The sequence below is a fragment of the Lutra lutra genome, chromosome 13, assembly GCF_902655055.1.
Source record: "Lutra lutra chromosome 13, mLutLut1.2, whole genome shotgun sequence".
Taxonomy (NCBI): Eukaryota; Metazoa; Chordata; class Mammalia; order Carnivora; family Mustelidae; genus Lutra; species Lutra lutra.
The window spans coordinates 72,186,963-72,211,673 of NC_062290.1; the positions used below are offsets into that span (position 1 = coordinate 72,186,963).

Consider the following 24,711-nt stretch of genomic DNA (forward strand, 5'->3'; position numbering starts at 1 on the left):
GATTTCCCAAAGAGAAGCCTGTTGACTTGTGAGGGATGGCTTGGGAGGGCAGATCCAAGGTCAAGGACACGATCACGACCGTCCCCATGACCAATGACGGGGGTGACCGCGGGATGCGCAGTGGCACGGTGTTCCAATTCAAGAACAGCCTAGGAGGAAGATTACCGAGGTGAGGGCCTCGCAGAAGAAGGCAGAAGAAAAGGAGTCTAGGATGACTGAGGTTTCCAACGGCTGCAAACAGGGTAGTAGTGAAATGCGGTCCTTACTTGCCAAGACCCAGGAGGAGCCACAGGTGGGACAGGGAGACGGTGAGTGGAGACTGGGGTCCCTGAGGTTTAAGGCATCGGTCATGCAAGTGGTCAGATGTCCTGGTGGAGGACAGGCGAGGTGCAGAGAAAATGAGCACAGAACTGCTAAGGCAGCCCCGTGGCGGGCTGGCCTCTTCCCTCAGATGTATACCGATCCCGTCACTACGTCCCAATCCAGGTGTCACCCTCTAGTCCAGGACTGACGTGCAGAGAACAGTGACCAGAAGGCTGAAGGGTGGACCGTGGCCGACGGAATGGGAAGTAATGTAAAGGAGGGGAGATGGGGCTGTGAGGGAGAATGAGAAAGGGACACCTCCTGTGTTGTTCCAGGAGCTCGAGGCAGGGATCTGCGGACGGCAGGGCTCGTGCTGGCCCAGCGTCCAGGACAAGGCTTCCTGCACAGGCTGGACGGCAGGGCTGCCCACCACCAGGACAGGCTGCCCCAGGGCCGGCAGGGAGACCCGGGTGGCCGGGCCGGGCGTGCTCCCGCACGGCCGATGTGGCTCCAGAGGGAGTTCCCAGAGTCCCTCTCGATGAGCAGAAGTTCTTTTTAGAAGTGTTTAACAGCGGAGGGTAAACACACACACTACAAAACTGACCATTCTAGCCTTTCTCGAGTGTACCGTTCAGTAGCGTTAAGTGCACTCACATGTTGTCTGCATAGAGTTTTGAGATAAAAAGTGACAGCCGCCCCGTGTCCCCCGGAACAAGGCAGGCCCTGAAGAGAGAGGCCAGCAAATCCTGAGGCATCACCACACAGAGCCGCGCTCCCTCTGAGGACCCGTCAGGGCAACCGTGAAAAACCAACGACGAAAAAGTCCTTCCAATACGACCCTCCTCTGTGCCCCAGTGGGTTTTCTGCCAGGCTCTGCTCTGAAAAGTCACTTTTCCTTCAGGGAACCTCCCCTCCCCCGTTTTCTGGGTCGTGGGGAGTGGTCGGTTTCAAAAAAATTGTTTTTCCCCCGCAATGAAGGAAACTGCCTTTCCTGCAGAGTCCGGACTTTGCTCCGAAGCCAGCGAAGGAACACGGAAGGGCTGAGAGAACCTTGGGAGTAACAAAAGAGCACAGCTGACTCGGGCACAAAGCGAACTGCCAAGGATTCAGAACGATAATCATAAACTTCGCGGCGCTGCTATAAATACGGAACAGCCTGGACGGTGACTCACCCGCCAAGATAACGTTCAGAGAGCCTGAGCCGCGCCACTCTGGGTGGAGAGCCCCCATCTCTCTGCTCTTTTCCCTCCTTTCTCTTTCTTCTTCTTGTTTACATGGGTACAGAACGGTACACTTCATTCTCCTTTCTACAGGGAACCCTCCAGACTGCGATATTATTCTCTGACAGAATAGTTCTTTTTGCCTCTTAGCACAAACGGGCTGTCGAAAACATGCCAGACGTTTCTTAAAGGCCTTGCAAATAAACAGTCCCTCCAGGAACCACCCCCAGTTTTTTTTCACCAAGCACAGAACAACCTTACCTGCTTGCCTTGGGCAGCAGAGGGACCCCCGACCCCTGGACTCTGGGGGGCGGGGATGGGCAGCTGCCTCTGAAGACCCAGCGGGCGGCAGCTTCCCGCCAGCAGGGAGAGGTCCCCCCCTGAGGTGGTAGGGCCTGCCATGTTTCACCTGCTCGCCCCACATGCCGCACACGGCCACCAAGGGGACTCTGTGAGATGTCTCCTGTCACACCTAGCAGAGCCGCAACAAGAAAGGCTGCGTTGGAATCACCATTATTTGCTACTTAGAACATTAAGCGGCAAGACAGAAAGTGCCCCGGGATGACACATCTTACAAGGTCTCACGGGGAAGTTTCAGAAAGAATTGATGGGCCACGTGTTGGGGTGTGCACGGCCTGAAAGTACTTGAATTAGACAGGACTTAACGAAGTGAGTTTTGAATCTAATTTTAATGAATGTATTTTTTTTAAAGTAGGCTCCCCGCCTAGTATGGAGCCCAACGTGGCGCTTGAACTCATGACCCTGAGATCAAGACCTGAGCTGAGAGCAAGAGCCAGCTGCTTAACTGACTGAGCCACCCAGGAGCTCCTGAATGTAAAGTTAAATAGCCCTACGTGGCTAGTAGCTTCTGTGTTGGGCTGTGAAGGTCTAGCTGCCACGTGATGCCATGATGTGGGTAGCAGGCCACGGCAGGAAAATCTGACGTGGGACACATAATTGGGTTTCTCAGGACCCTCAGACTATTCCCCAAACCCTTTCCTTTTCCCAAAGTGGTAGAAGACACAGTGACCAAGGCTGACAATATGCTGTTTGTCCAGCTGGACTGGAGGCCCCTTAAGGCAGAGACTTGTCTAATTCGCCTTGATGTTCCCTCCGTGAGCAGCAAAGGGTACATAGGGCATGCCGCTGTGGTCAGCACCACACGGAGCCTTGAAAAGCACCCACACCCCACCGGACAGCATCCACCTCTCTCTACGTGGCACGGATCAGTACTGCCGACAGCACTTTCTGTGATGATGGGAAGGTTCTCTGTCTGTCTCCATCCAGTATGGTAGTCGTTACCCACATGTGGCTCCTGAGCACTTGAAATGAGGCTCGGATGACTGAGGAATGGGATTTCAATGTTAAGAAACTTAAATCTGCTACACTGGACCACGGGAGTCTGGATGGTCCCCAATTCCATGAGGGGGCTGCAAACCACAAGAGGAAGGGGTGACAGGGAGGGTGTGAGACTGAGCTTCCCAGAGCCCTCGATCCATTTCCCAAACCCTCTTTCTCCTTTCCCCAAAGCTACACAACCCCGTCGTCGACTCACACTGGCTCAAACCATGCAGGCCTGCATTCTTGCCTTGTCTATCTAGGTTGGCAAAGCCATGGTGTCACACAAAGGAACTCACACCCTTCCACATTGTCACTTCAACAGGCCTGCAAGTTGGAGCAAGAGATAGGGATCATTTCAACAAAAGCATCACCCGAGCTCAGGTCACAAGGAAACAGTGACCAGAGAATTATTTAACCAGAGGTGTTAAGAACACAGATAAGCTGGAAACCACATTTGCTGCGGTCAGAGACAATAGAGAGGTAACAACCTCCCGTGTAAGGGGGAAGCCAGATTTGCAATTCACCTGCGACGTCCAGAATACAGTCAGGGTGTGCTGAGTGCGTTAAGCCTAGCAGCTAGAGTGGTAAAAATCTACAGATTAACTAAAGTGCCTTCTCGCTAACCTTGTGCCATTAGGGGAGGCATTATGTTCCAGATTTCAGGTAGAGTATGGCACTTAAACAGCATCAATACTCCATGTCTATGGTTGACTTCCTAATGGTTGACCTGGTCTTCTCATACTTGTCATTTTATCTATGATTAGGTCTTGTCCACTGCAAAAACTTGATTTTGAGATTGCTTACTCTAAAATGTATAGATCGGGTAGGACCGTGAATACATTAAGAGAAAAAAGTAAGACCCATGGAAAAAGTGAAGAAGTGTGGAGGCTCTGTCAGAAGCTGGAGGGAGGGAAGCCCAAGCAACTGAGCCAACCAGGGAGCTCTGGGTTCCCTGCTCATCAAGACAGAAGGGAACGAGTGAATTCAATACAGCTAACTGAATCATAAAAGCACTCAACCCAGAACTTTTGGAAAGACATTTTTTCCCTGGCCTTGAGATGTGAAGGGAGTGTGTCACATTTAACAAAGGGAAAGTGGGGACATAAAAGAATTTAATCCCAACTGTCGACAAAAAAGTTAACAAAAATGCAGGAGATGGTCTTTGCATGTTTTTGCTTTACACCAATGATTCATTAAAGACGAGCCCCTCTCCCCATAAAACCCCGAGGGCACACTGTGGGTCTGAGACGGCTTTCTGTGGACGGGTCTAAGTAAGCCTATCTCCAGCGACCCAGAAACCTTGCAGTGGTTGAAACTTTGGCAATCTAGAGAAATACTGCTATTAAGGTTAACCTAGCTATCGCTCTGGAACATGTACTAATTAAAACAGGGCTTTGCTCATGAACTAGAGACGGTCAAGAGAGCTAACATGTCTGTGGAGAGTATACAAGAAAAAGTGCAAGCCTGAGACCCCAGGCGTACAGCTTGTCCCCCCCACCCCGTGGTGGAAGGACACTCTGACACAGGCAGAGGGCAGCCGACGAGCTGGCTGCAGGCTCCAGCCCTTGATTTAAATGGCCATCTCTGGGCCTGAGCAAATCCCTCCACAGCCAAAATGCACAGATACAAAGAAGAGAACATGTTTCTTACTCTCGGTGCGGGCTTCGGTTCTGAGAAACCTCCGATTCGCTGTCTTTGGGGGACAGGGAACCCTTGTACGTGTAAAACACATCTTCTGTTTCCGTAATGTAGGTCATCTCGTTCGTAAGGTTATCTGCAGAAGAGTGCCGAGGCTTTCGGATTTCGTGCCGGAGCCTAGGACTTCGCCTGCGTGGGGGCAAGGTTGAGTGTGAAGTGTTGAAAGCAAATTCCACTTAAAAACTTTACCAGGCATCAGGGATCTAACTTTGTGCCCTGACCTTTCTAAGGATGCCTTGGCTCGCGCTGTTGGAAATTAAGAACCGGTTAACTCATTGCCACACTGGCATCTGCCCAGGGCCACACCAGTCCTCGAGACTCTCAGCCCCCATGCCGTAGCCCCCAGCATGGTAGCCCTGGCTATAAAAACAGGCCGATGAGATTAATTTATGCTCTTTGGGAAGTGGCGAGGTTGATTTAGAGTAAATTATCCTCCTAGGAAGACTCAAGCTCTCAGGGCACAAATAACAGACTATACTGACTACTGGTCAATTCTTCGGATTCGTTCGAACACCCGTATTCAGTAACGGGCTTAGAAGGCAAGATACAGGGCGCCTGGATGGCTCAGGAGGGTAAGTGTCTGCCTTCCACTTGGTTCATGATCTCAGGGTCCTGGGATCGACCCCTGCACTGGGCTCCCCGCTCGATGGCTACCCTGCTTCTCCCTCTCCCTCTGTCTGCTGCTCCCCCTGCTTGTGCTCTTTCTCTGTCAAATAAATAAATAAAATCTTACAAAATTAAAAAAAAAAAAGCAGCAGCAGCAGCAGCCGCAGCCGCAGCCAAAATACAGTTTTTGGCAAAACCAAAACCTTACTTCAACTACATCCCTTCATGGAATTTCACTTAATCCAAGAGGAAATTTTTTAAACATTTTTATTTATTGGACAGAGAAAGAGAATGAGAGAACATGAGCACGGGGAGCAGCAGAGGGAGAGGAAGCCCGACACAGGGCTCGATCCCAGGACCCGGAGATCGTGACCTGAGCCCAAGGCAGACGCTTCCCGACTGAGCCACCCAGGCGCCCCGAAATGTTTGCTTTTAAAAATACAGCCTGTATGCCCTATTAGACGGGCGCGGCACCACCACCCTGTTTCACCGACAGCAGCAGCTGCTGTGTGGCTTTAGGCAACTCACACCCCCTCTCTGGGCCTCAGCTGTACCCACCTGCTCCTGAGAATGAACCAAATGAAGCCGTGTTCTCTGGACCACTGGCGCGGCCCCTGGGCATCAGCTCCCGCAGTGGGTGACTCCGGGCTGCTGAGCCTTCTACTTTCTCTCCATTTTTCCGCCTTCTTCTTCCTTAGCCATGTCTCCTGGACACTGCCAGGGCCTCCGCTATTCCCATTCCCCCGGGGCCCAGATAATCAATAATACTGTGCCCGGAGCAGGGAAGAAAGGCTCGTGACTCCTCAGGAGGGGACCTATAAATAGCAGTCAGAGCTCCTGGCCACGGGTGTGGCGACATCAAACCCCGCTGTTCTCCTGGACGCCATCCTGAGCCTCTGCTCTGGGGCCCTGGCATCGCTGCCCCCAGAGGCTTCCAGACAAATTAAGCTGCTATGTTACAGCACAGATTTATCACTTTAGCATGAGGGGCCTAAATCTTGGGAAACCAAGAAACAAATCTACTCAGTCATGCCAGGATCTCTAACACCACGTATCATCGGCATCTCTGCCTATAGCATTCGGCCCTGGGGGTTGGGGGCGGGGGAGGTCCCCAACAAGCGGCCCTGCACAGCAGCCCCGTTTTATGCCTGTTGGAATCTCCCTTAGTCCTACTAGGACTATCCTCGGTCATTTACAGGTCCACCTGCATCTTTTAAGGCATGAATACAAAGCCATGCTCTCCAGTCCAGCAGGGAGCTGGGGCAATGTTTCTGGCTTGGTTTCCCCTCCTCCGGACGACGCCCGGCCATTCTGGACGGGTTCACAAAACTGGCCTGGTGTCTCTGACGAACATTCTAATACAGTAAGAATTCCACCTGATTACTTTTTTTTTTCCTACTTACAAAGCACTTGTACACTATTCAATCATTTGGGTGATTTCTGAACCCTTTGACAGATGGGAAGACTGAGACCAGAGAGGTAAAGAAACTTGTGAGTTAACAAAAGGGCCCAAATCTGAGGCTGGGTGATGCGGTTACACGCTGTCCTTCCCACTTTGCCAACTGACACTTTCTTGCCAACTGGCAGGCTACTTCCCCAACGGCGTCTGCTCCTGCTGCTGAGGGCCACACACCCTACCCGGTGACCCTTTACTAGGTTTTCCCGAAGTTTATTTTGTGTGATGTTAACGGAACACAGATGATGTTAAAGCTCAGTGTGCTTCCTTATCACAGGATTTCCCAGAACATTAATATGCCAGTGTGTACTCTAATTCCAAGAGGGGGCTTTTCAGTAGGCTGTAGTTCTCCAATTCAGACTAAATAACTTCTTAAAAACAAGAACATCCCAGCACCACACACTAAGGAAAATGTTTAGCCGAGGCCTGCGCGTGTCATGAAAACAGTAAACTGTTCGTTCCACAAGAGCCAAGCGAGCAACACAAACCTTGATTGTGGGCCACCTATCTTGGGAAGACTTAGGAAGCTGAGTTTTTAAGAGAGATAAAGTTTTTACTGGTGGGTAGTACAAAAAAAAACAAAGGAGGACATACCAGTTGGGAGTGATGGGAGGGGAGCGAGAAGGCAGGCTCTTGGTTTCTAAGTGCTCCACTGATAATGATCTCCGCATGGCTGGGTTCCACACCATTCCTCCAATCACCTTTTTGCAATACTGGTTATTTACAGACCTGAAAAACCAGAAGCAAGGTTCACTTTCTACGCGGACAGACATGTTCAACAAGAAATTACACCATAAAACAAACAGTCTATCCATGCACACTCCCTCCCAGGTGGAGGGCTGGTTAGCTCCTGGATGACAGACACCAGCCAAGGTTACAAGGAGTGGAGGTACGAGGTCCAAAGTGGTTCCCTTCTGCTCTGGCCTTTCCTTGTTGTTTCTCTGCTTCTGGTGAAAGTATTTGGCCCTACTACTGTAAACAACAAACTGAAGCTCAGAAGAGAACCAAACCTTACCAGGAGATGAGAAGGCATTTTCAGGATAACACAAAAACAGTTCAAATAACTTCAAGGAATTTTTCACGTCACTCACAATGGCATGAACACAAACATTAACCATCCTTCCAGGAAGGTGATTTTTGTCATCCGAGCTGGCAAAAGCCATAAGCTATAAATCACAGAGAACTCTCTGAAAGAAGGCCCGAGAACATGCTCTGGTGGTGGCGCTCCATGCCCCGTGCTGTATGAACAGGCTTCCCTGGAGCTAACGTCCATGTTCTATTTATACCTAGAGAATTGAAATCTTAGCCATCTAGACCCCCAAGGAATGAATTCTTTGAGGGATGGGGTTTGAAGTCACTTTAAAGGAAATTCAGTTCTGTCATTCCTACATTTTATTTTTTTTAAGAGATTTTATCTGTTTATTTGACACAAAGAGAGAGAGAGAGACACCACGGGACAGAATATAAGCAGGGGGAATGGGAGAGGGAGAAGCAGGCTCCCCACCGAGAAGAGAGCCCGATGCGGGACTCAATCCCAGGACCCTGGGATCATGACCTGGGCCAAAGGCAGATGCCCAACGACTGAGCTACCCATGTGCCCCATGCCATTCCTACATTTTAAACAAGTTATAATGTCTTATCAAAACATTCCAGGGGCGCCTGGGTGGCTCAGTGGGTTAAGCCTCTGCCTTCAGCTCAGGTCATGATCTCAGGGTCCTGGGATCGAGCCCTGTGTCGGGCTCTCTGCTCAGCAGGAAGTCTGCTTCCCACCCTCCCTACCTGCCTTTCTGGCTACTTGTGATCTCTTTCTCTGTCAAATAAATAAATAAAATCTTTAAAAAAAAACCCAAAAAACAAAAACATTCCATGCATGTCCTTGCAGCCTAAAACCAGTAAGCCAAACAAACAAACAAAAAGAGTGGGACAAAAACCCCAGAAGAACGTGAAACTCTCCTGAAAATATCAAGGTACTCAATTACAGTAAGAAATATCACTGTCACCCTGATCAAAATGTTCACAGCAGCAACACCAGGAGAATCTACATCAGAAAGCAAATCAGCATTGATTGAGAACCTTGCCTCAGAACAAGGGGAGAAAGAGGATTTAAAAGTTTAATATCGTAGTTCCCCAAGGTATGTGTCACAGGTTATTAATAGATACTGTTTAGGGGGAAAAAAGTGTTTCATTGTCCCTTATGCTTGCAAAATACTGAACCAGTTCCTTTTATGTGGAACCTCTATTAGGAGGCCCCACATGCAAATATGTAGGTATAGCTCTAGGGTTGGGCAAATCATGGAAGTGAACCTCAATTTTTTCATCTATAAAATGGACACAGTGAGGGCTAAAATCTGCAATACAATGGAGTTGGTCTTCGCAGTGAAGAACTGCTGACCTGTGTCCCCAAATCACTGACCCCCAGTGGTAGATTAAAAATGGCTCAAGTTCTTGGACTCTTGAATGTGGGCTGGCCTGTAACGGCTCTGACCGAGAGGAGCTGTGGCAGTTCCAGGCCTGGCCTTGAAGATGACTGGGTGCTTCTGGCCTCAGAGCCCTGAACTTCTGCATAAGACATCCAACTACCCTGCTGGAGAGCACACATGAAGAGGCCCTGAGAACAGAGTGAAGGAAGGGGTCCAGGGGGGTCCAGACTTCCAATCATTCCATCAGGCATGGGAGCCCAGTCTTCTTGGATCCGCAGCCCAGCCTGGCCACCAGCTGCCTATCACTGAGAAACCCCAGTCTATACCACATGGAGCAGGGGAGGTGGCTAGCCAAGCCCCTCCCAAATTCTTAATCCACAAAATCTCAAGACAGAACAGAAAAATGGTTGTGTTTTTGTTGTTGTTGTTTTTTTTTAAAAGATTTTATTTATTTGAGAGAGAGAGAGAGAGAGAACGTGCACATGGGGGAAAAGCAGAGGGAGAAGGACAAGCAGACTCCATGTTGAGCGTGGAGCCCCACATGGGACATGAAATCATGACCCTGAGGTCATGACAGGAGCTGAAATCAAGGGTTGGACGCTATTCTGACTGAGCCACCCAGGCACCCCAAGATGGTTGGTTGTTTTACTGTACCCAAAATAGGGGTTGTTTATTCTCTCACAGAACCTGCCCACCTCACCCCCAACTCTGTGTTGGCTGTATTTGACAGAAATGAGGAAATTCGAACAGTAATTTCAAATCAAAAGCGACACAGGCAGGATCTGAACTCAGTCTTCTCAGCAAAGTCCAGGCTTTCAACTGCTCACTATCCAGTCCTGTCAGCTGGCCCGAAGGCTTAGGTCCAACTAAAGTGAACAGCAAATTCCCATAAAGTTGAGTCTGTGACATGTTCAGTAAGAGCCACTAAACGTATAAAATACTAGATGATATTATATGAGCTGGAAACTTTGAAAATATATTTGGTCTTGTTTCATCAGGAGCTGAGAGAGAACACTTAGCACCATAAATACTATCACTGATATGAACAGAAATTCACTGCTTACTGGATCTATAAAAAGCTACCTAATGATTATCAATGTAATAGGAATGTCATGAAAATAGTCTGATACAGTCCCACATATCAGATAATGGCTTAGACAGGGGCCCCTGTTTCATTAGTAACAGCCACATCAACAACAAAATTATGAAAACAATTTTTTCAAACCAACCAATAGTTTACAGTAGCTTAATCATTTCTGTTAGATCTTATACTTAGAGGGTAGTCTTAGAATAAATACACAAAAATATAAACTGCAGGATTAGTTTAGGAAATACACTCTAAAGTTAAAATTTTAGAAGAGGAATTTCTTCCACTGCACTACTCATTAAATATTCTGATTATCATTCCTGTAGATATCAGTACACATAGGATTTAAATGTAATTTAAATATAATTAAGTATGTGCACCGTACAAAGTAAACACTCGATTGCCAGTTTTCATGATTACTGTTACTTTGTGATTGTGATATGTAGTATATCCCAACGTCACTTGACTCTGGGAAGCCTGATTTCTGCTCATTCATTATTCGGGAGCACTGTATGGAATTAACATTCTGTGGGAGAGGCTGTTCTTAGCAGCGGGACAACCCTCAGAGTCAGGGACATGGGCTTCCCTTATTGCAACACGCTGTGGGACTAGTTGTAATTCGGGCTGCTTGGACACTCCCAGGGCAGCCGAGCCGCGGAGGCAGAACGGAGGGATGGGAACCACGAGCAGCAGCTGAGTGTGCGTGGAAGGAGACGCTGCTGCCCCTGAGACACTTGGAGCCACGCAGCTCCCCTTGGAGAGCTGTCATCCCCTTCCCCCGAGGATGTCCCCTACCCGGCGGTGACGGGGACACAGTCACATCTCAGTCTACCGTGGATACTGTCCCTCAAGAATACTCACTTTTGGGGGTTCCTAGAGCCCATAGTCCAGTACTGAGCCAGAATATTCTTTTCCTGAGGTAGTAGCTTCTTTGCCTGAAAGAACGTATGATGCTCGACACAGGATTTCCACAAGTTTTTGCAAGATCGGTAATTTAACATGTTGAAGGCCACGATATGTTCCCTGGATTCAGTCTGGGAGGAAAAACACAGTAGAGGTTTCACCTGCACAGAGGAAGGAGCAAAGGCTCACAGAGATTCTAAGCCCACATCAGTGGTCGTCGGCTAAGATGCAACAGACAGCGGAAAACCAGCTTCAAAATGCCCAAGGCCACAAACCAGCATGACAGGGTCAGGAACAGGCTCTGTTAACCAGCTTATTAATGCGGTAAAGATGACTTTACTCTTTTTTTTGGTCAACTTTTCTTTCTTTTTTTTTTTTAAAGAGAGAGAGGCAATGAGAGAGGGAACACAAGCAGGGGGAGTGGGTGAGGGAGAAGCAGGCTTCCCGCTGAGCAGGGAGCCCGAGGCGGGGTTCAAACCCAGGAGCCCAAGGCAGATGCCCAAGGACTGAGCCACCCAGGTGTCCCCTGACTCTACTCTTCACCATCACTTATGATCCTTTGTGAAGACTCTGATTTCAAATGTACTTACGCTCCTGGGTTGGATATATTTGGAACAACCAGAAAAAAGGCTGTGTGATACATTTCTTTCAAAAATTAGCTCTGGGAAGATCTCTCCTGAAGAAATACTCTTCCATTTACCTGAAACTTGGGACTTTATAAGCCTCCGGATTTCTCCCTTTGTCCCCCAAGCACGGAGCTAAATCAAGTGCTCACATATCCTCACTTTAATTATTTCCTTGACCTTCATCCTACTTAAGTTTTCTGTTTTCATGCTAAATTACCACCTCGTACATTTTGGGGCCACCTTCAATCTTGCAATGGAGGGGGGCAGTCAGGAGACCCAGATTCTAGTCCTAGTTTGCTCTGGGCTTTACTGTCCTCATTTCCATGTGTCCTTTCGTGTCCTCATTCCATGCTAGGTGAAGCCATTTTAAGAACATATTATCTCTGAAACCCTGGGAAATGAACATAAGGACAGTAAGTGAAAAATACAGAGCACAACAGGACAGAGTGCGGGGTCATGGAAAGAGCAGGTGTCTCTGATTAGAATACTAGCTCCTCCCTGGGTAGCTGTGGGAGCCTGAGCGTCCATACCTTCAAGTTCTCTTCTTCAACTGCAGTCATCTGGAGAGCGGTGGTCTCCTCTTAGGAGACACATGCAAAGGTTACTGTGTATTTTATTTTATTTATTTATTTACTTATTTAAGATTTTATTTATTTATTTGACAGACAGAGATCACAAGTAGGCTGAGAGGCAGGCACAGAGAGAGGAGGAAGCAGGCTCCCTGCTGAGCAGAGAGTCCGATGTGGGGCTCGATCCCAGGACCCCGGGATCATGACCTGAGCTGAAGGCAGAGGCTTTAACCCACTGAGCCACCCAGGCACCCCATTTTATTTTATTTTTAAAAAGATTTTATTTATTTGAGAGAGAGGGAGAGAGAGAGCACAGAGCCTGCCATAGAGCTTGATCCCAGGACCCTGAGATCATGGCCTGAGCTGACATCAGACACTCAACCGACGGAGCCACCCAGGTCCCCTTACTGTGCACTAGAAACACGTTAAGGGAAGAACCTCATCTTGCTGACATTTATTGCCACCCCGGGTGGGCTCATGCCAAGTGTTCTGACCAGTGCTCTTTTACTTAACCTTTGGGATTCCCCGAGAGGCAGGCACTACCGCATTGCCGGAACAAGGTCGTTTGGGCTAGGGGACGTTAAGGAGCCTGCCCAGCTGATCAGTGGAGGTGGAGCATTGAAGATCCAAACCCATCGTCATGGGCTCCCAAGCAAGTTACATCTCCAACCCGATAAGCCATGAATTCTAGAGGGAACTCGGGACTCCGGCTTCCATTTTCTGCACAGCACACACCAAGCTCTTTCTCCAGTAACCCACACAGCCAGCTGCCATCCCCTGCCACAGAATAATGGCTAAAGTGGCTACAAACACAAGAAACAAAGCAAGCGCAGACATAACTCACCTGTTTCTGTCGCTGATGTATAAAGAACTTTTTCCTTTTGAAAGAAATTTTTAGAATGTTCACCCTGCAAGAAATAAAGCACACAGAATGCACTGAGGGAGAGCCAGGCAGAAGCTCACATCTCTCGACGTGTGTCTTCTGCTCTGTGATCAACGAGGAGCATGGGGTCGCAGCTTCCCGAGTTTACCTCAGGGTAGGAGTGATGGCAGCCTGTCGCCTCAGCCAGATACCAAGGACCGACTGAAGCTGAGTACCACACAGGGGCCGCTGGATTATGATGTAACTTTAAAATAACAAGAACCACGGGCCATGTGCTCTCTCTGCGGTCAGCTGCTTTGGTGAGGCCGCAGCTCTGCCTGGGCTGGTGTGTGCCCGGGGAGGACAGCTGAGGGCAGTGCGGAGCAGAAGGAGGATGGACAGTAGCCAGACAGACTTGAGTCCACATCCCAGCTCTGGTACTTACTGTGTGTCAAGCAGCATTTCTATTGTGTGCATGAGAACACGATGATAGCCCCGACGGACAGCATTTTTATATGCCAGGTCCCCTACTAAAAACTTTGCTAGCAGTCCCTCAACTAGGCCTTCGAACAGTCCTGAAATGTAGGATTATACCCAGTTTTCAGATGGCAAAACTGAGGCTCAGTGACCTCACCGAAGTGCTCAGGATTATCCAACTAGGAATGCGTGGATCTGGGCCTGTGCCCTCAAGCCCTGGGCTACAAAGACCTTGGAAAGCACTGCCTTTTCCAGAGTGGTCTTGTGAGGATTCAAGTCTGAACACTTGGTGAAAGTCCAACTAATAACTAAGGAAGCACACTGACAATACAGTTCCTGCACAGAGGAAGTCCTCGGACTTCTGGCCAATGCACTGCCCAGGACTCCTTCACTCCAAAACCTGCCTTGCACCATTCTATCCATGTTTCCACACAGTATCTCAAACCACACAGTGACTAGGGGAAGGGGATGCGGGGAAAACCCAGCTTACTTTGCCTAAGTACTGAATCTGGGTCAACCCCCCAGGTCGGAGGGGAAAACCTAGGGGGTAAAGTCACCATCCTGCCTTCAGAAATAAAAATTTAAAATTAGAGACAACATTTCTTTTGTTCAGCACATTTCTAAGGCATGATTCAGAAAATAATTAGAAGCGGTTTGCACTTACCAAGGATAGAAACTTGTGCAAATGTATTTTCGGTACACGGCGATGCCCGCAGAAGCAATCCCAATCATTAGCTCTAAATTGTGCAGATCCTGGAAAAGGGAAGAGCTCAGATGCACGGCATGTTGTAGTCATGCTAACACCCTCCAATCAGTCAAGCACCCATGCTTTTATACACAGCAGTATGTATACGCTCCAAAGGGAAAATCTTATGGAAAACAGGCATGGGACACTTCAGATCCAAGAACTCAGCATCAGACTCATCTAAAGTGAACACACACCACCTGAGAGCAACAGCTGGTTCCTGCCAGCTCAGAGAGTTACCAGGCAGGCCCACTCATCATGCCACAGACTCCTGCCGTGAGCATCCAATAATTGTATGTTTGCAACATTTGGATGCTATGCTAGCATCAGGAAGGCCTCGCCCTCTGCACAGCTTTCCACCAATCTCCACTCCCATCACTGGAAAGGCATTAGCTACCTGTTGTCATGAAGCATAGGACTGCTGACTTTAAACCCAATGAACAAAGAAATATTGCCTGTAAATCCAATACACTCAACCTTCATTAAGAGCCTGTGTGCTAGGGGTGCCTGGGTGGCTCAGTGGGTTAAGCCACTGCCTTTAGCTCAGGTCATGATCTCAGGGTCCTGGGATTAAGCCCCGAATCAGGCTCTCTGCTCAGCGGGGAGCCTGCATTCCCCACCCCCCCGCCTACTTGTGATCTCTCTGTCAAATAAATAAATCAAATCTTTGAAAAAAAAAAAAAAAAAGAGCCTGTGTGCTACACATTGCCATAGACAATGAAAATACGGAAGACAGAGCAACCATAAGGTGTTCAAATTCATTTCAGAACAAGGTGAGTACAGTAAAATTTAAAAATAAGACGGTTCCTTCCCCTGAGTCATCTATATCCCAACATACCCAATCAGATACTTGTAATTATATTAAAAAAGGAGTGGGGCACAGTCTGACTTAGTTATCACTGAGTGTGAACGTTAGGTTTGCCGCTTACTAACTGTGTTATTTTGGGATCCTGAGCCTCATTTTTTCCCTTTGTACAATAAGGATTATCAAAGCCACCTCTCCAAGGGTTTTTTCCGGCTGAAATCACAGAACACACAGCAGGCGTAATGAACTTTCATTCCCTTTTGCCTCCCAAGGTGCGGTGGGACAAATCACCTGTGAACAGTGATGCGAACACAGGGAATCAGAGAAACTAGCCAAAGAAAACAGTGCTGATACAGGCGGAAGTCCAGAGAACATTCACTACTGGGCATCCAACGGACGTCACGTGCAGCTCATCTCGAGACAGTCCCTGTTCACTAAATTCCCATGCTGTCCCCACATTCCCCAGCTGTACGTGTAGAAGGCAGGGTCATATGACTAGTCGTGGTCAGTGTTCTAGGAGAAGTGATGGGTCTCTTCTGGGCTGCAGGCCCCCGCAGGGTCTCTGGGACCCAGTGCAGCTTTTGCAGTGCTGCAGAACGAACTTTATGGTATCAGGTTATTGATATTATTGATATTCAGGGGTTTTCGGAAGATCCAGCATAGCCAAAGATAACCCAACTCCCTCCGATTCCCTGGGAGGTGTCAGCCAGGCAGGTAATCATCTGGCCTGAGGTGTCTCACGGGACCCAGGTGGTGGGAAGAGCACTCAACTCAGACACACAGAAAGCCCACTTCACCACGGCAGAAAGTTCTCCGCAACATTCTATGACAAGTTATTATCTGCAAATGTAATAAAAATCAACCGTCAAGTCCCAAAGTTGATCCCATATATTTTTCCTACTTTATTACTTAGGTCATAACTTGCCTATCACACAGTTACAGGATTGAAGGGACACAAAAGAGATGACAGCGTGTCTATGAATTGCAAAAATATTCTACAGATGAAAGTTTGGTCATTTACTCAACTTCTCTGAGCCTCCATTTTCTCACTGTAAAATGGGATGATTAGCTTACCGACTTCACAAGGTTGCTATAGTCTTTAAATGAGAACTTGGGGTCTCGTGAAAAGCATCTCGAGCAATGACTAGTACCTATTAGGTGTTCAACCAATATTTGCTTCCTTTGGGATATGATGGGGGCCGATTACTGGTAAAAATATAAAGATCAGGTGCTGATTAGACAGTGCCGGGGTCATGTACAGAAGCTGTTACTTCTGTGCTATATGACCTTTGAGACGTCCTTGAGTATCAGTTTCTCCATCTGTAAAATGGGGGTAATAATACTCACCTCATGGCAATACTACAGAAAATAAGCCACAGTGTCTGGCAGATAGAAAGTGCTCAGTAGATGATGGATACTAGTCAGTTTTATTTAAAAGGTCACAATCAATTGAAAATATTTACTGGTTTGCATGATCATACCACTATGATTTTTAAAAGCTGTCATATTTGAGCAGTTAGTGATATTCTGAGCAGCACTGAGATGAAACAGTAAAAACCCTGGTTCACTAATGTATCACCTGGAAAATGGATATACACACTTTTTGCTTCTTTAACCATAACATGAAATCATCTTACAAAAACTACTCATTTCTAATCCCCATGACCCCCCGCCCTCATCCCATGGAAACATGAAACATGAGAAAAGCAACCGGATAAATAACCTACCAAACTCAACATTACTTTATAAACTTTCCGAATATTGTTCAAAAAGGTTGTGGTTTTTTGTTTTCAGTTTTTTTTTTTTAAATACTGGAGAAAGCCGTTTCAAGAAGTTTTCAAACTTCTGGAAGTTACTTTTTGAACCAGACTGGGTCAAGGATACCTACCCTACCACTGTGCAGCTCCACGCCATAGAAGTCAAGGGTCCGTGCTATGTTGATAAAGCAAGATTCAGCCTCTGATTGCTTTAGCCCACTACAGGAGAGGAGAGAAGATGCAGAGTTTGCCAATCAGTAGAGTATAGAACTCCAGTTTTTAAAACAAAAATCCCCTCCAAGTTGGTAGCATTTTTGTCAGGTCATTAAATACCTTATGTTATTAATCTTAAATAGTCTGACCCTAGAGCACGTCTTTTTCTTTTCCATTGAAGGGGACTTCATCTAGCCTGCTCAGTCCTTTCCTAAGTACCTCTTTCTCAGTAGGTTCTCAGTCCTCAGATACAGAAGACAGCCACCTTTTAAAATTCCCACCTTCCTTGTTCCGAGCTGCTTACTTGATAGGCGCTTCAGGTCTTTCCACCTTTATCTATTCTTCCGCAGCCTCAAACCCTCAAACGTCACTGTCCTATTTTAGGATGCTGGCTTCTGCGTGGGAAACAATTCTGGGAGGGAGGATTGGCAGCGCCTTTTAGAAGGGACGCTGGTTGCGTGGCCTTTGTTTTTCCAGCCTTTCCAAGAATGGCAGGGCCCTCGAGACCTGGCCTTCCCTGTCGGGAGGGCCCTTACCTGAGCTGGACTGAATGGATGCCACTGCAACTTTGAATAAAATGAGGCAAAGGATGAGGGGGCCAGAAGGGGGCACGACTGCTGGAGTGCAGGTTTGGCCCGAGGCAGCCGCTGAAGACTGGTGCTCCCTTCTGGAATGAAGGTCGTTTCGTGGCCTGAGCCCAGAAAGGACGTGGGAGTCACACAGCCTGGTGGCATTCGTCCATCTGCCTGTCTGTTCCATGGGGCCTGAAGGAGCCGCCTGTTTTATTAAGTGCGGTCAACTGTTCAAAGGTTTGCCCGGTAGGTCAACTTGTGGGGCAGTCAAGATTTAAAAAGGGCATCCCCCCTAGGAATTAACGGATTTTAATGACATCCTAAAAAAAGAACGCTGTAAATCCCCCTAAACTCTTACTGGATTTTGCACTTTACAGAAACGCTAGTTATGCCAAATATATCTGCTAGCGTAACAGTGCAAAGGTTCACAACCCCCCCGACAGCTTAAAAAAGGTCTTGTGAACAAATGGAAGCGAACACATCAAACTTACTGGAACACGAGGTCTGAAATGCCCGACCGGGGTTCCCAAAGGAGGCCGCCCCACCCCTCCTCTCACCTGTGCTGCTCATGGAGGGATTCCACCTTCGTTAAAAAGTCATCGTTCTGATCTGGGATAAACTGACTATCGGAAAGATAGCCTGGATGATGGATGGAAGAATTATAGTCTCCAAAGTGAGCTACGAAGACAGAACAAGGAGGAAATCGCCTTTTCAGTTTGGTCTGTATTCACAAGCATTGACAGCATCACAAGAAAGGCCCTGGAAGCATTCTTCCAAGAGATTCTACCACCACGTGCGATAGAGCTGTTCATTTGCTCCAGATTCCACATTTTTAACAGAACCCTAGATGGGCTCGGTACCACTACGCATGCTTCTGCTGAGTGCTCTCTCCCTGAGGCCAGAAGTTCCAACAGTGTAAGCTAGGTCCTGTTCTAAACCCACAGACTGGCGAGCACAGCAGTTTGTACCCTAGCCTGGATATTTACACAGAACAGAGCCCACTCAAAAATACCACGCCCTCTACCAGACACTAGGCAGATGGACTCTCTAATACCCCAGGGCGATGACAACACTGGACCAACCTGCCCTAGAACAATGGGTGTGGGCAGGAGAGAGGGCATGCTGACCTGACTATTTCCTGCACGCTGACCAGCTTCCTGGAATTTGGAAAAGTGTAGAAGAAATTGAACCAGGATGTGTTGGGAAGCACAGTGGGAGAGTGGGGGATGGCCTGAGGGATGGGAGTGGGTGGGGCTGATGGGTCTGGGCCTCAGCAAGCCTGAAGGCAGAGCTCTTGGGAAGAAGGAAACCTTCTTAGGGGAGTCAGGGAAACATAGGGAACCTGCAACAGCAAAGGGAAGAGGAGGAGAGCCTTCTAGAGGGATTATCAGATGCATCCCTGGTCCAAACAACACCTCTCCCTCAAGATCCTTAACTACCATTCTACAAACATGACTCGCTGATGTGTATGGTGTCACTGGTATTCCTGAGAGTGGTTCAGTAGCCAACCTGTACAAGTGTACATGGCTGCCCCGAGGATTCAAACCACCTGCGTGTCTGGACTGTTGAGACTGGGAAAAAGACCCTGGGTGGAACAGCCCAGGATCTGGCTGTGGGGCCCGAGGACACCTGCTTCCCTTCTCCAAGATTCAGGTTTTTCTGCTTTATAAAAATACAAGAAAAACAAGCTCTAGTTATGATGGGCAAATTATCCTGTATTTCATTTTCTTAATGAGACACTTTCATCTTTTTCTTAAAAAAATATTAACCTTGATCTTTCCAAAGGTTTTGAAGAATTCTTCCTGCTGTTGGCTTCAGTGCCAGGGGGCTCCTGAGGACTGACGTCTCATGGCACCCAGTCGACACAGATTTCTAAATCACACAGCTCCTTCTGTGTCACAAGGATGGGGACTGGGAGAAGCTGCAGTGATGCTTCATGGCCAATCTCAGAAGGGAAGGAGAGGAGCTGGGGAGCTGCCCAGGCAGATTTCATCACAAAGATGAGAGGAGAGACACAAGCATGTCTTTCTTTACATCCATGTGGCCCTGCTCCCCCTCAGTTGCCATCACACGTTAACAGGTGCCCTATGAGATCCACACTGTAATGAGGGGCTGTTTCCTCCTTACAGTCTTCCCTGGGGGTTGGGAGTGAAGCAGACTCATCTGCGGGGCCTGGCACCTATGGATGGCACACAGCAGGCGCTCACAGATGCAGTGCTTGGAACTAACCCAAACAAAAGCTACTACAAAGTTCAGTTTTGGAAGGGGAAGAGGGCAGAAAGCCAAATGATCTATACAGGCAGACTCGGCCAAGGGGAGACCACAGGCTGTTAAGGCCAGCCAAATGCAGCTAAGCTATGGACAGAAACGTCAAGGCTGGACTTTGGAAGCACAAGCGTGGCTTACAGGCAAGTCTGTACGTGGTGAAGTGTGTACGTGTGTTTATAGGAAATAATTTGGATGCCCTGACATAGCCCCAATGAAGACAGCTTGAGAAAGCCTTAAAATTACCTTGTGTAAATTCATTTTAAAAGGGAAGAAACATACAAACAGATAAAGGAAAGAAACTGGTTGAGAGAAGGAACTTCTCTCACTTCACAGAAGTCACTCTCGGCAGTCAAGACCAGAACCCAAGTGATCAGTGCCCCAGCTGGTAATCTCACCATCTCCACCAGCCTGCCTGCCAGGTCCAAGCTGGTGCTGGCCAGCCATCTGCTGAGGACAGTGGTCATGTCCCCAGAAGGCAGCCAGATTCTACAAGAGACTTTCCTTTGCCTCCCAGAAAAATCCTACTGAATTTTACTCGGTTGGTTTCATTAGCTCATGGAGATTCTCTTGGATCTTGAGTGGGTCATCCCTATTAGCTGACAAGTTCCAACCCCTGGGCCCTTCTGCGAACATGAATAGCAAGGCTGTCTTCAGTCAAGTCACCGAAAAACATTTGAAGGAAGAAACCTCCCGGTAGGGTGGTTTTCCCTAGAAACAGTAGTCCGCTGCTTTGCGCAAAGTGCTATGCTAACCACTAGAGGGAAACAGAGTCAAACAGTCATCTGCAAAAACTAGGAGCGCCTAGGGAGCACGTCCCATGATGGTTTCAAAGCCATGGATCCATCATGCTCATGACCACCAGGTGACAGACATTGCATTCATCCCCATGAAATAGTTAAGGGAAGGGAGACTCAAAGAAGGGACCTGCCCACTTTGCTCAGCTGGTAACTTGGGAGCCTACACACTGACCACAGTCCAAACTCTTCCTCGACTTACTATAACACATACCCTAACCTCCAGAGTAATACACTTTCCTATTTGTGGAGAAGCACCGCACGCAAAAGCTAATTATAGCAGGAAGAAAAGGAAATGAGCGTTTATGTGGGAAATACATTGTCTTAAGTTCCATGCATTCTTCTGGCTAATGTTTTATACTGTGCAGGACAGAGAGAGTATATTCTAGGCACTCAAATGTGCAGCATTTCAAGCTGCTAAACTGTTCTGTTCGGCAAGTCCCTTACATCAGCCCCTTGCATGTTATTTATCCATATCCCACTTGACCTTGGAGGTTCTTCTCAGGGGTCACGACGAAGAAGCTTTTCCGGATACACTCACTTCTCCCCCATGCAGGATGGAGGGCACCCCCTGTGCCCGCCCTCACTGTCAGCATCAGCTGCCTACCCGTGCCTCCCCACCGGGCAGGAGACCCCTTGCCTTGCAGAGAGACCGTGCTTTGTCCGTCCGTTCACCCTTAGGCGGGTGCAGAACCTGGGTGTGACAGAGGCCAACAGACATTACAGAGTAAATACAGATTTTTAAAAATTTCATTCTTCGAGCCTCATCCATACCTGAGACCTACAGTCTTTGCAGGTTATTTGCCTACATGTCTTTTTATCTAGTAAGAAAGTGCACTCTTGATTTGCTCCTATCTTCCTCAGCCACATGGTGGGGACAATCTGGTGAGATGTCGCAGATACGTTTCAGACATCCCACAGTATCCTCTCCAAGAATTCACCTTACAGGAACGCAAGCCCAGAAGTATGGGGGAAAATACGTAGGTACTTCCTGAGAGCAGAGGGATAAAGGGCTTATACTTAAAAATGCTTGCCTGACAACCCATCTTTTTATGAGCACGCCAGTGAGGCCAAGGCTCCCACGGACAATAGTTTGTAATGTTTGGGTGCTTGTAAATTCTTTTAGTCCCCGGTCCGGCATTCGTTTGCAGAGTGGAACCTGACCACTGAAGCCTAGAGTAGGATTCTCTCATTCGGGTCTTACATTTCACTCAAAGTAGAGTCGATTGGTTTACAAGTGTTCTTTAGAAAGCTTGCTTCTGGGCCAACGTGAAAACAGAGTGAGAGTTAACGCTCACCTTACGCCTGGCACAATTCTGAGAGCTTTCCACATAATAACACATCCCTTCCTCGCTGCAACCCCATGAAGTAAATAGTGTTATCCCCACTTGACAGATGAAGAAGCTGAGGCCTGGGGAGGCTCAGGGTCCTGCATGTATGAGGCAAAGAGCCAAAACCCAGATAACATGGTCAGGTGTGCTCTGGTCGACTCAGGTAACAGCAACGGTCCAAGTGCAGAGTTTCCAGTTGGGAGACTGCCTCACACGTGTGGTTTGACTCACAAAGCCAATTCTGAGTTATCATAGTCACCGTCCTCACCTCCGTTTTACAGATGAAAAAATGGAAATTCAGGGAATTACCCCATTGCCACATTAAGTGGCAAATGGAGAAGCTGGGCTTTAGACCGAGTCTGGCTGCATGCAAAGCTACGTTCTTCCCAAAAGTGTTCCCAGCCCTCAAAGCGGAAGCTGTAGTCTCGGACACCAGGCTTCCTCTGGGATGTGGCAAAGCTGGTTTCTTCAGCCGACCAGCCTGGCAGAGACGGAGGCCATGAGGTCTAGAGACCAGCAGGGATACAGGTTGACTGTGGCTGTGTCACTTCCCTTCTGGATGCAACATGGCTGGGTCTGTTCCAGCTGTACTGTAGGGACAGGGGAACTTTCCAAACTACCCAGACCCACCATTGTGCCACCTCTTCTCAGTTTTCCACTGGGGAGGAGATGCAGGCTCTCTGGGGAGACCGATACTAGGTCTTCCCTCACTAGGGAGTGGGGTCACTGTTAAAAGTCCATCTTCCACTTCCTGGTATCATGCAGGTGGGCAGACAAGTGCAGGCCCAGCCACCTTGCCCTTCACCTCTCCTACACCTGTTCCTTGAACCCAGGGTGTGGACAGACTTAAAGGCCACCTCAGGAGTCCCTGTCAGCCTTCTCTTGCTACTTTGCCTCTGAGACCAAAGTAGAGTGAGTAATTCAGCCAGCACCTGCTCTGAGACCTGTCTTGCCCTTTTTGTTCCCTACCACACAGTCAGCCAAGAGGACTAACAGGCCAAGACGGTGCGCAGCGCAGAGAAAGGGAGAGGGGCCTTCCTAAGTTCTGGGCTCCCATGGAAGTCTGCCTGACACCACATGGCTAACTGGGAAGCAATACTTTGCCTTCCTTCTGGCTAGGTACTCTCTCCACTGTGCACAGCCAGCATCTACCATGGTGCCCGACGGGGTATATATTCTCAGCAAAGTTTTGCTGAATGAGTGATTCTTAAGCTTAAGCAGGCCTTGATGGGTAATTCCATATGGGTTTTCTACCCAGCATGGCAGCCACTAGCAATATATGGCCACTGAGCCCTTAAAACATGGCTGGTCCAAACTGAGATGGGCTGGTTTTCAAAGACTTCATAGGAAAACAAAATGTAAAATGCCTTGTTAATTTTTACATTGCTTATATATGGAAATGATAATATGTGGGATAGACTGGAGTAGTTAAAATATTAAAGCTAATCTCACCTGTTTAGTTTTCCTTTTTAATACTGGGTACTAGACACTTAATTTGACAGACAGAGATCACAAGTAGGCAGAGAGGCAGGCAGAGAGAGAGGAGGAAGCAGGCTCCCCGTGGAGCAGAGAGCCTGATGCGGGGCTCGATCCCAGGACCCTGGGACCACGACCTGAGCAGAAGGCAGAGGCTTTAACCCACTGAGCCACCCAGGCACCCCTGGGTACTAGACACTTAAAAGGACACATGTGGCTCACATTATGCTTCTATAGAACAATGATGCTACAGACTGACGAACCACCCAGGAACTCTGGGTCCAAAATACACTCCAAAAATAAATTCCTTAGATCCTAAGAACGTAGCATGAGTGGCCTCCAGCACATCCTTAACCACGGGACTTGTTTTCCATATCTGTAAGAGGCAAATGGTAGAAATTTTTGCCCCACTGGGGTTTATGATGAGATCTAATATGTGGGCGAGGGTCTGCTCAATGCGTTGTGTGACAGGTGACTTCTGTCGAATGGACTCATCCACACCTTCCCTAACCAACATCCCAGTGCCAGCAGAGTGTGTGTCAGTCAGGGGGAAAGTGGGAGTATCCCGACAACCAGAGAGAAGCTTGCCCAACGGGATTCCTGGGAAGAGGGGAAGTGACCTGGTCAAACAGGAAAGGCCACTGACTTTCTTAATACATTGGTCAGAACAGTCTGTCCCATGAAACGCGCCCTTGGTGACTTACATTGTACTGCATAGGATGCTAGAACCACTGCCGAGTTAAGAGGGCAGGTTAACCTGTCAAGAGAAAAACATATCAGCAAAGTCACAAGAGCCAAAGGCAGCCTGAAACAGCCATGATGGGGAACACTTGTCTTCTTCTTAGATTAGCCATTAAAAAGACATCATGAATCATAATAAAGATAATTTTAGGATGTAACTCAAATAGTAAAGATAAATGTAACATTGTAGATTCACAATTAAAAGAGAACTTTGTCATGTTTAAAATAATACACATTAATACAAATACCATGAAGCCAGAGGTCTAATATTGGCCAATATTGGTCAATTGGTCAAGAAAGGTCAGGCTCATATCACTAAGAGGAAACGTGAGAAAAATTATACTCTTAGATCAACGGGCAGCCTCCGTATCTTTCTAGTAAAGACGTGAGACCTTTCAGAGGGCTTTCTAACTAAATCCCTGACTAGAAAGATGGGGAAAA

At 48.0% G+C, this 24,711-nt stretch overlaps 1 protein-coding gene across 1 annotated transcript in view; it reads right to left on the reverse strand.

The window, feature by feature from the left end:
- Window positions 1-24,711, reverse strand: part of PTPN3 (protein tyrosine phosphatase non-receptor type 3) — a 111,293-nt gene that overhangs the window by 38,486 nt on the left and 48,096 nt on the right. Inside the window, 8 exon segments of the mRNA XM_047699159.1 lie at window positions 4,515-4,691; window positions 7,219-7,353; window positions 10,993-11,165; window positions 13,074-13,137; window positions 14,233-14,321; window positions 17,007-17,094; window positions 18,218-18,338; window positions 24,234-24,286. Of these exon segments, the coding sequence (XP_047555115.1) occupies window positions 4,515-4,691; window positions 7,219-7,353; window positions 10,993-11,165; window positions 13,074-13,137; window positions 14,233-14,321; window positions 17,007-17,094; window positions 18,218-18,338; window positions 24,234-24,286 (900 nt within the window).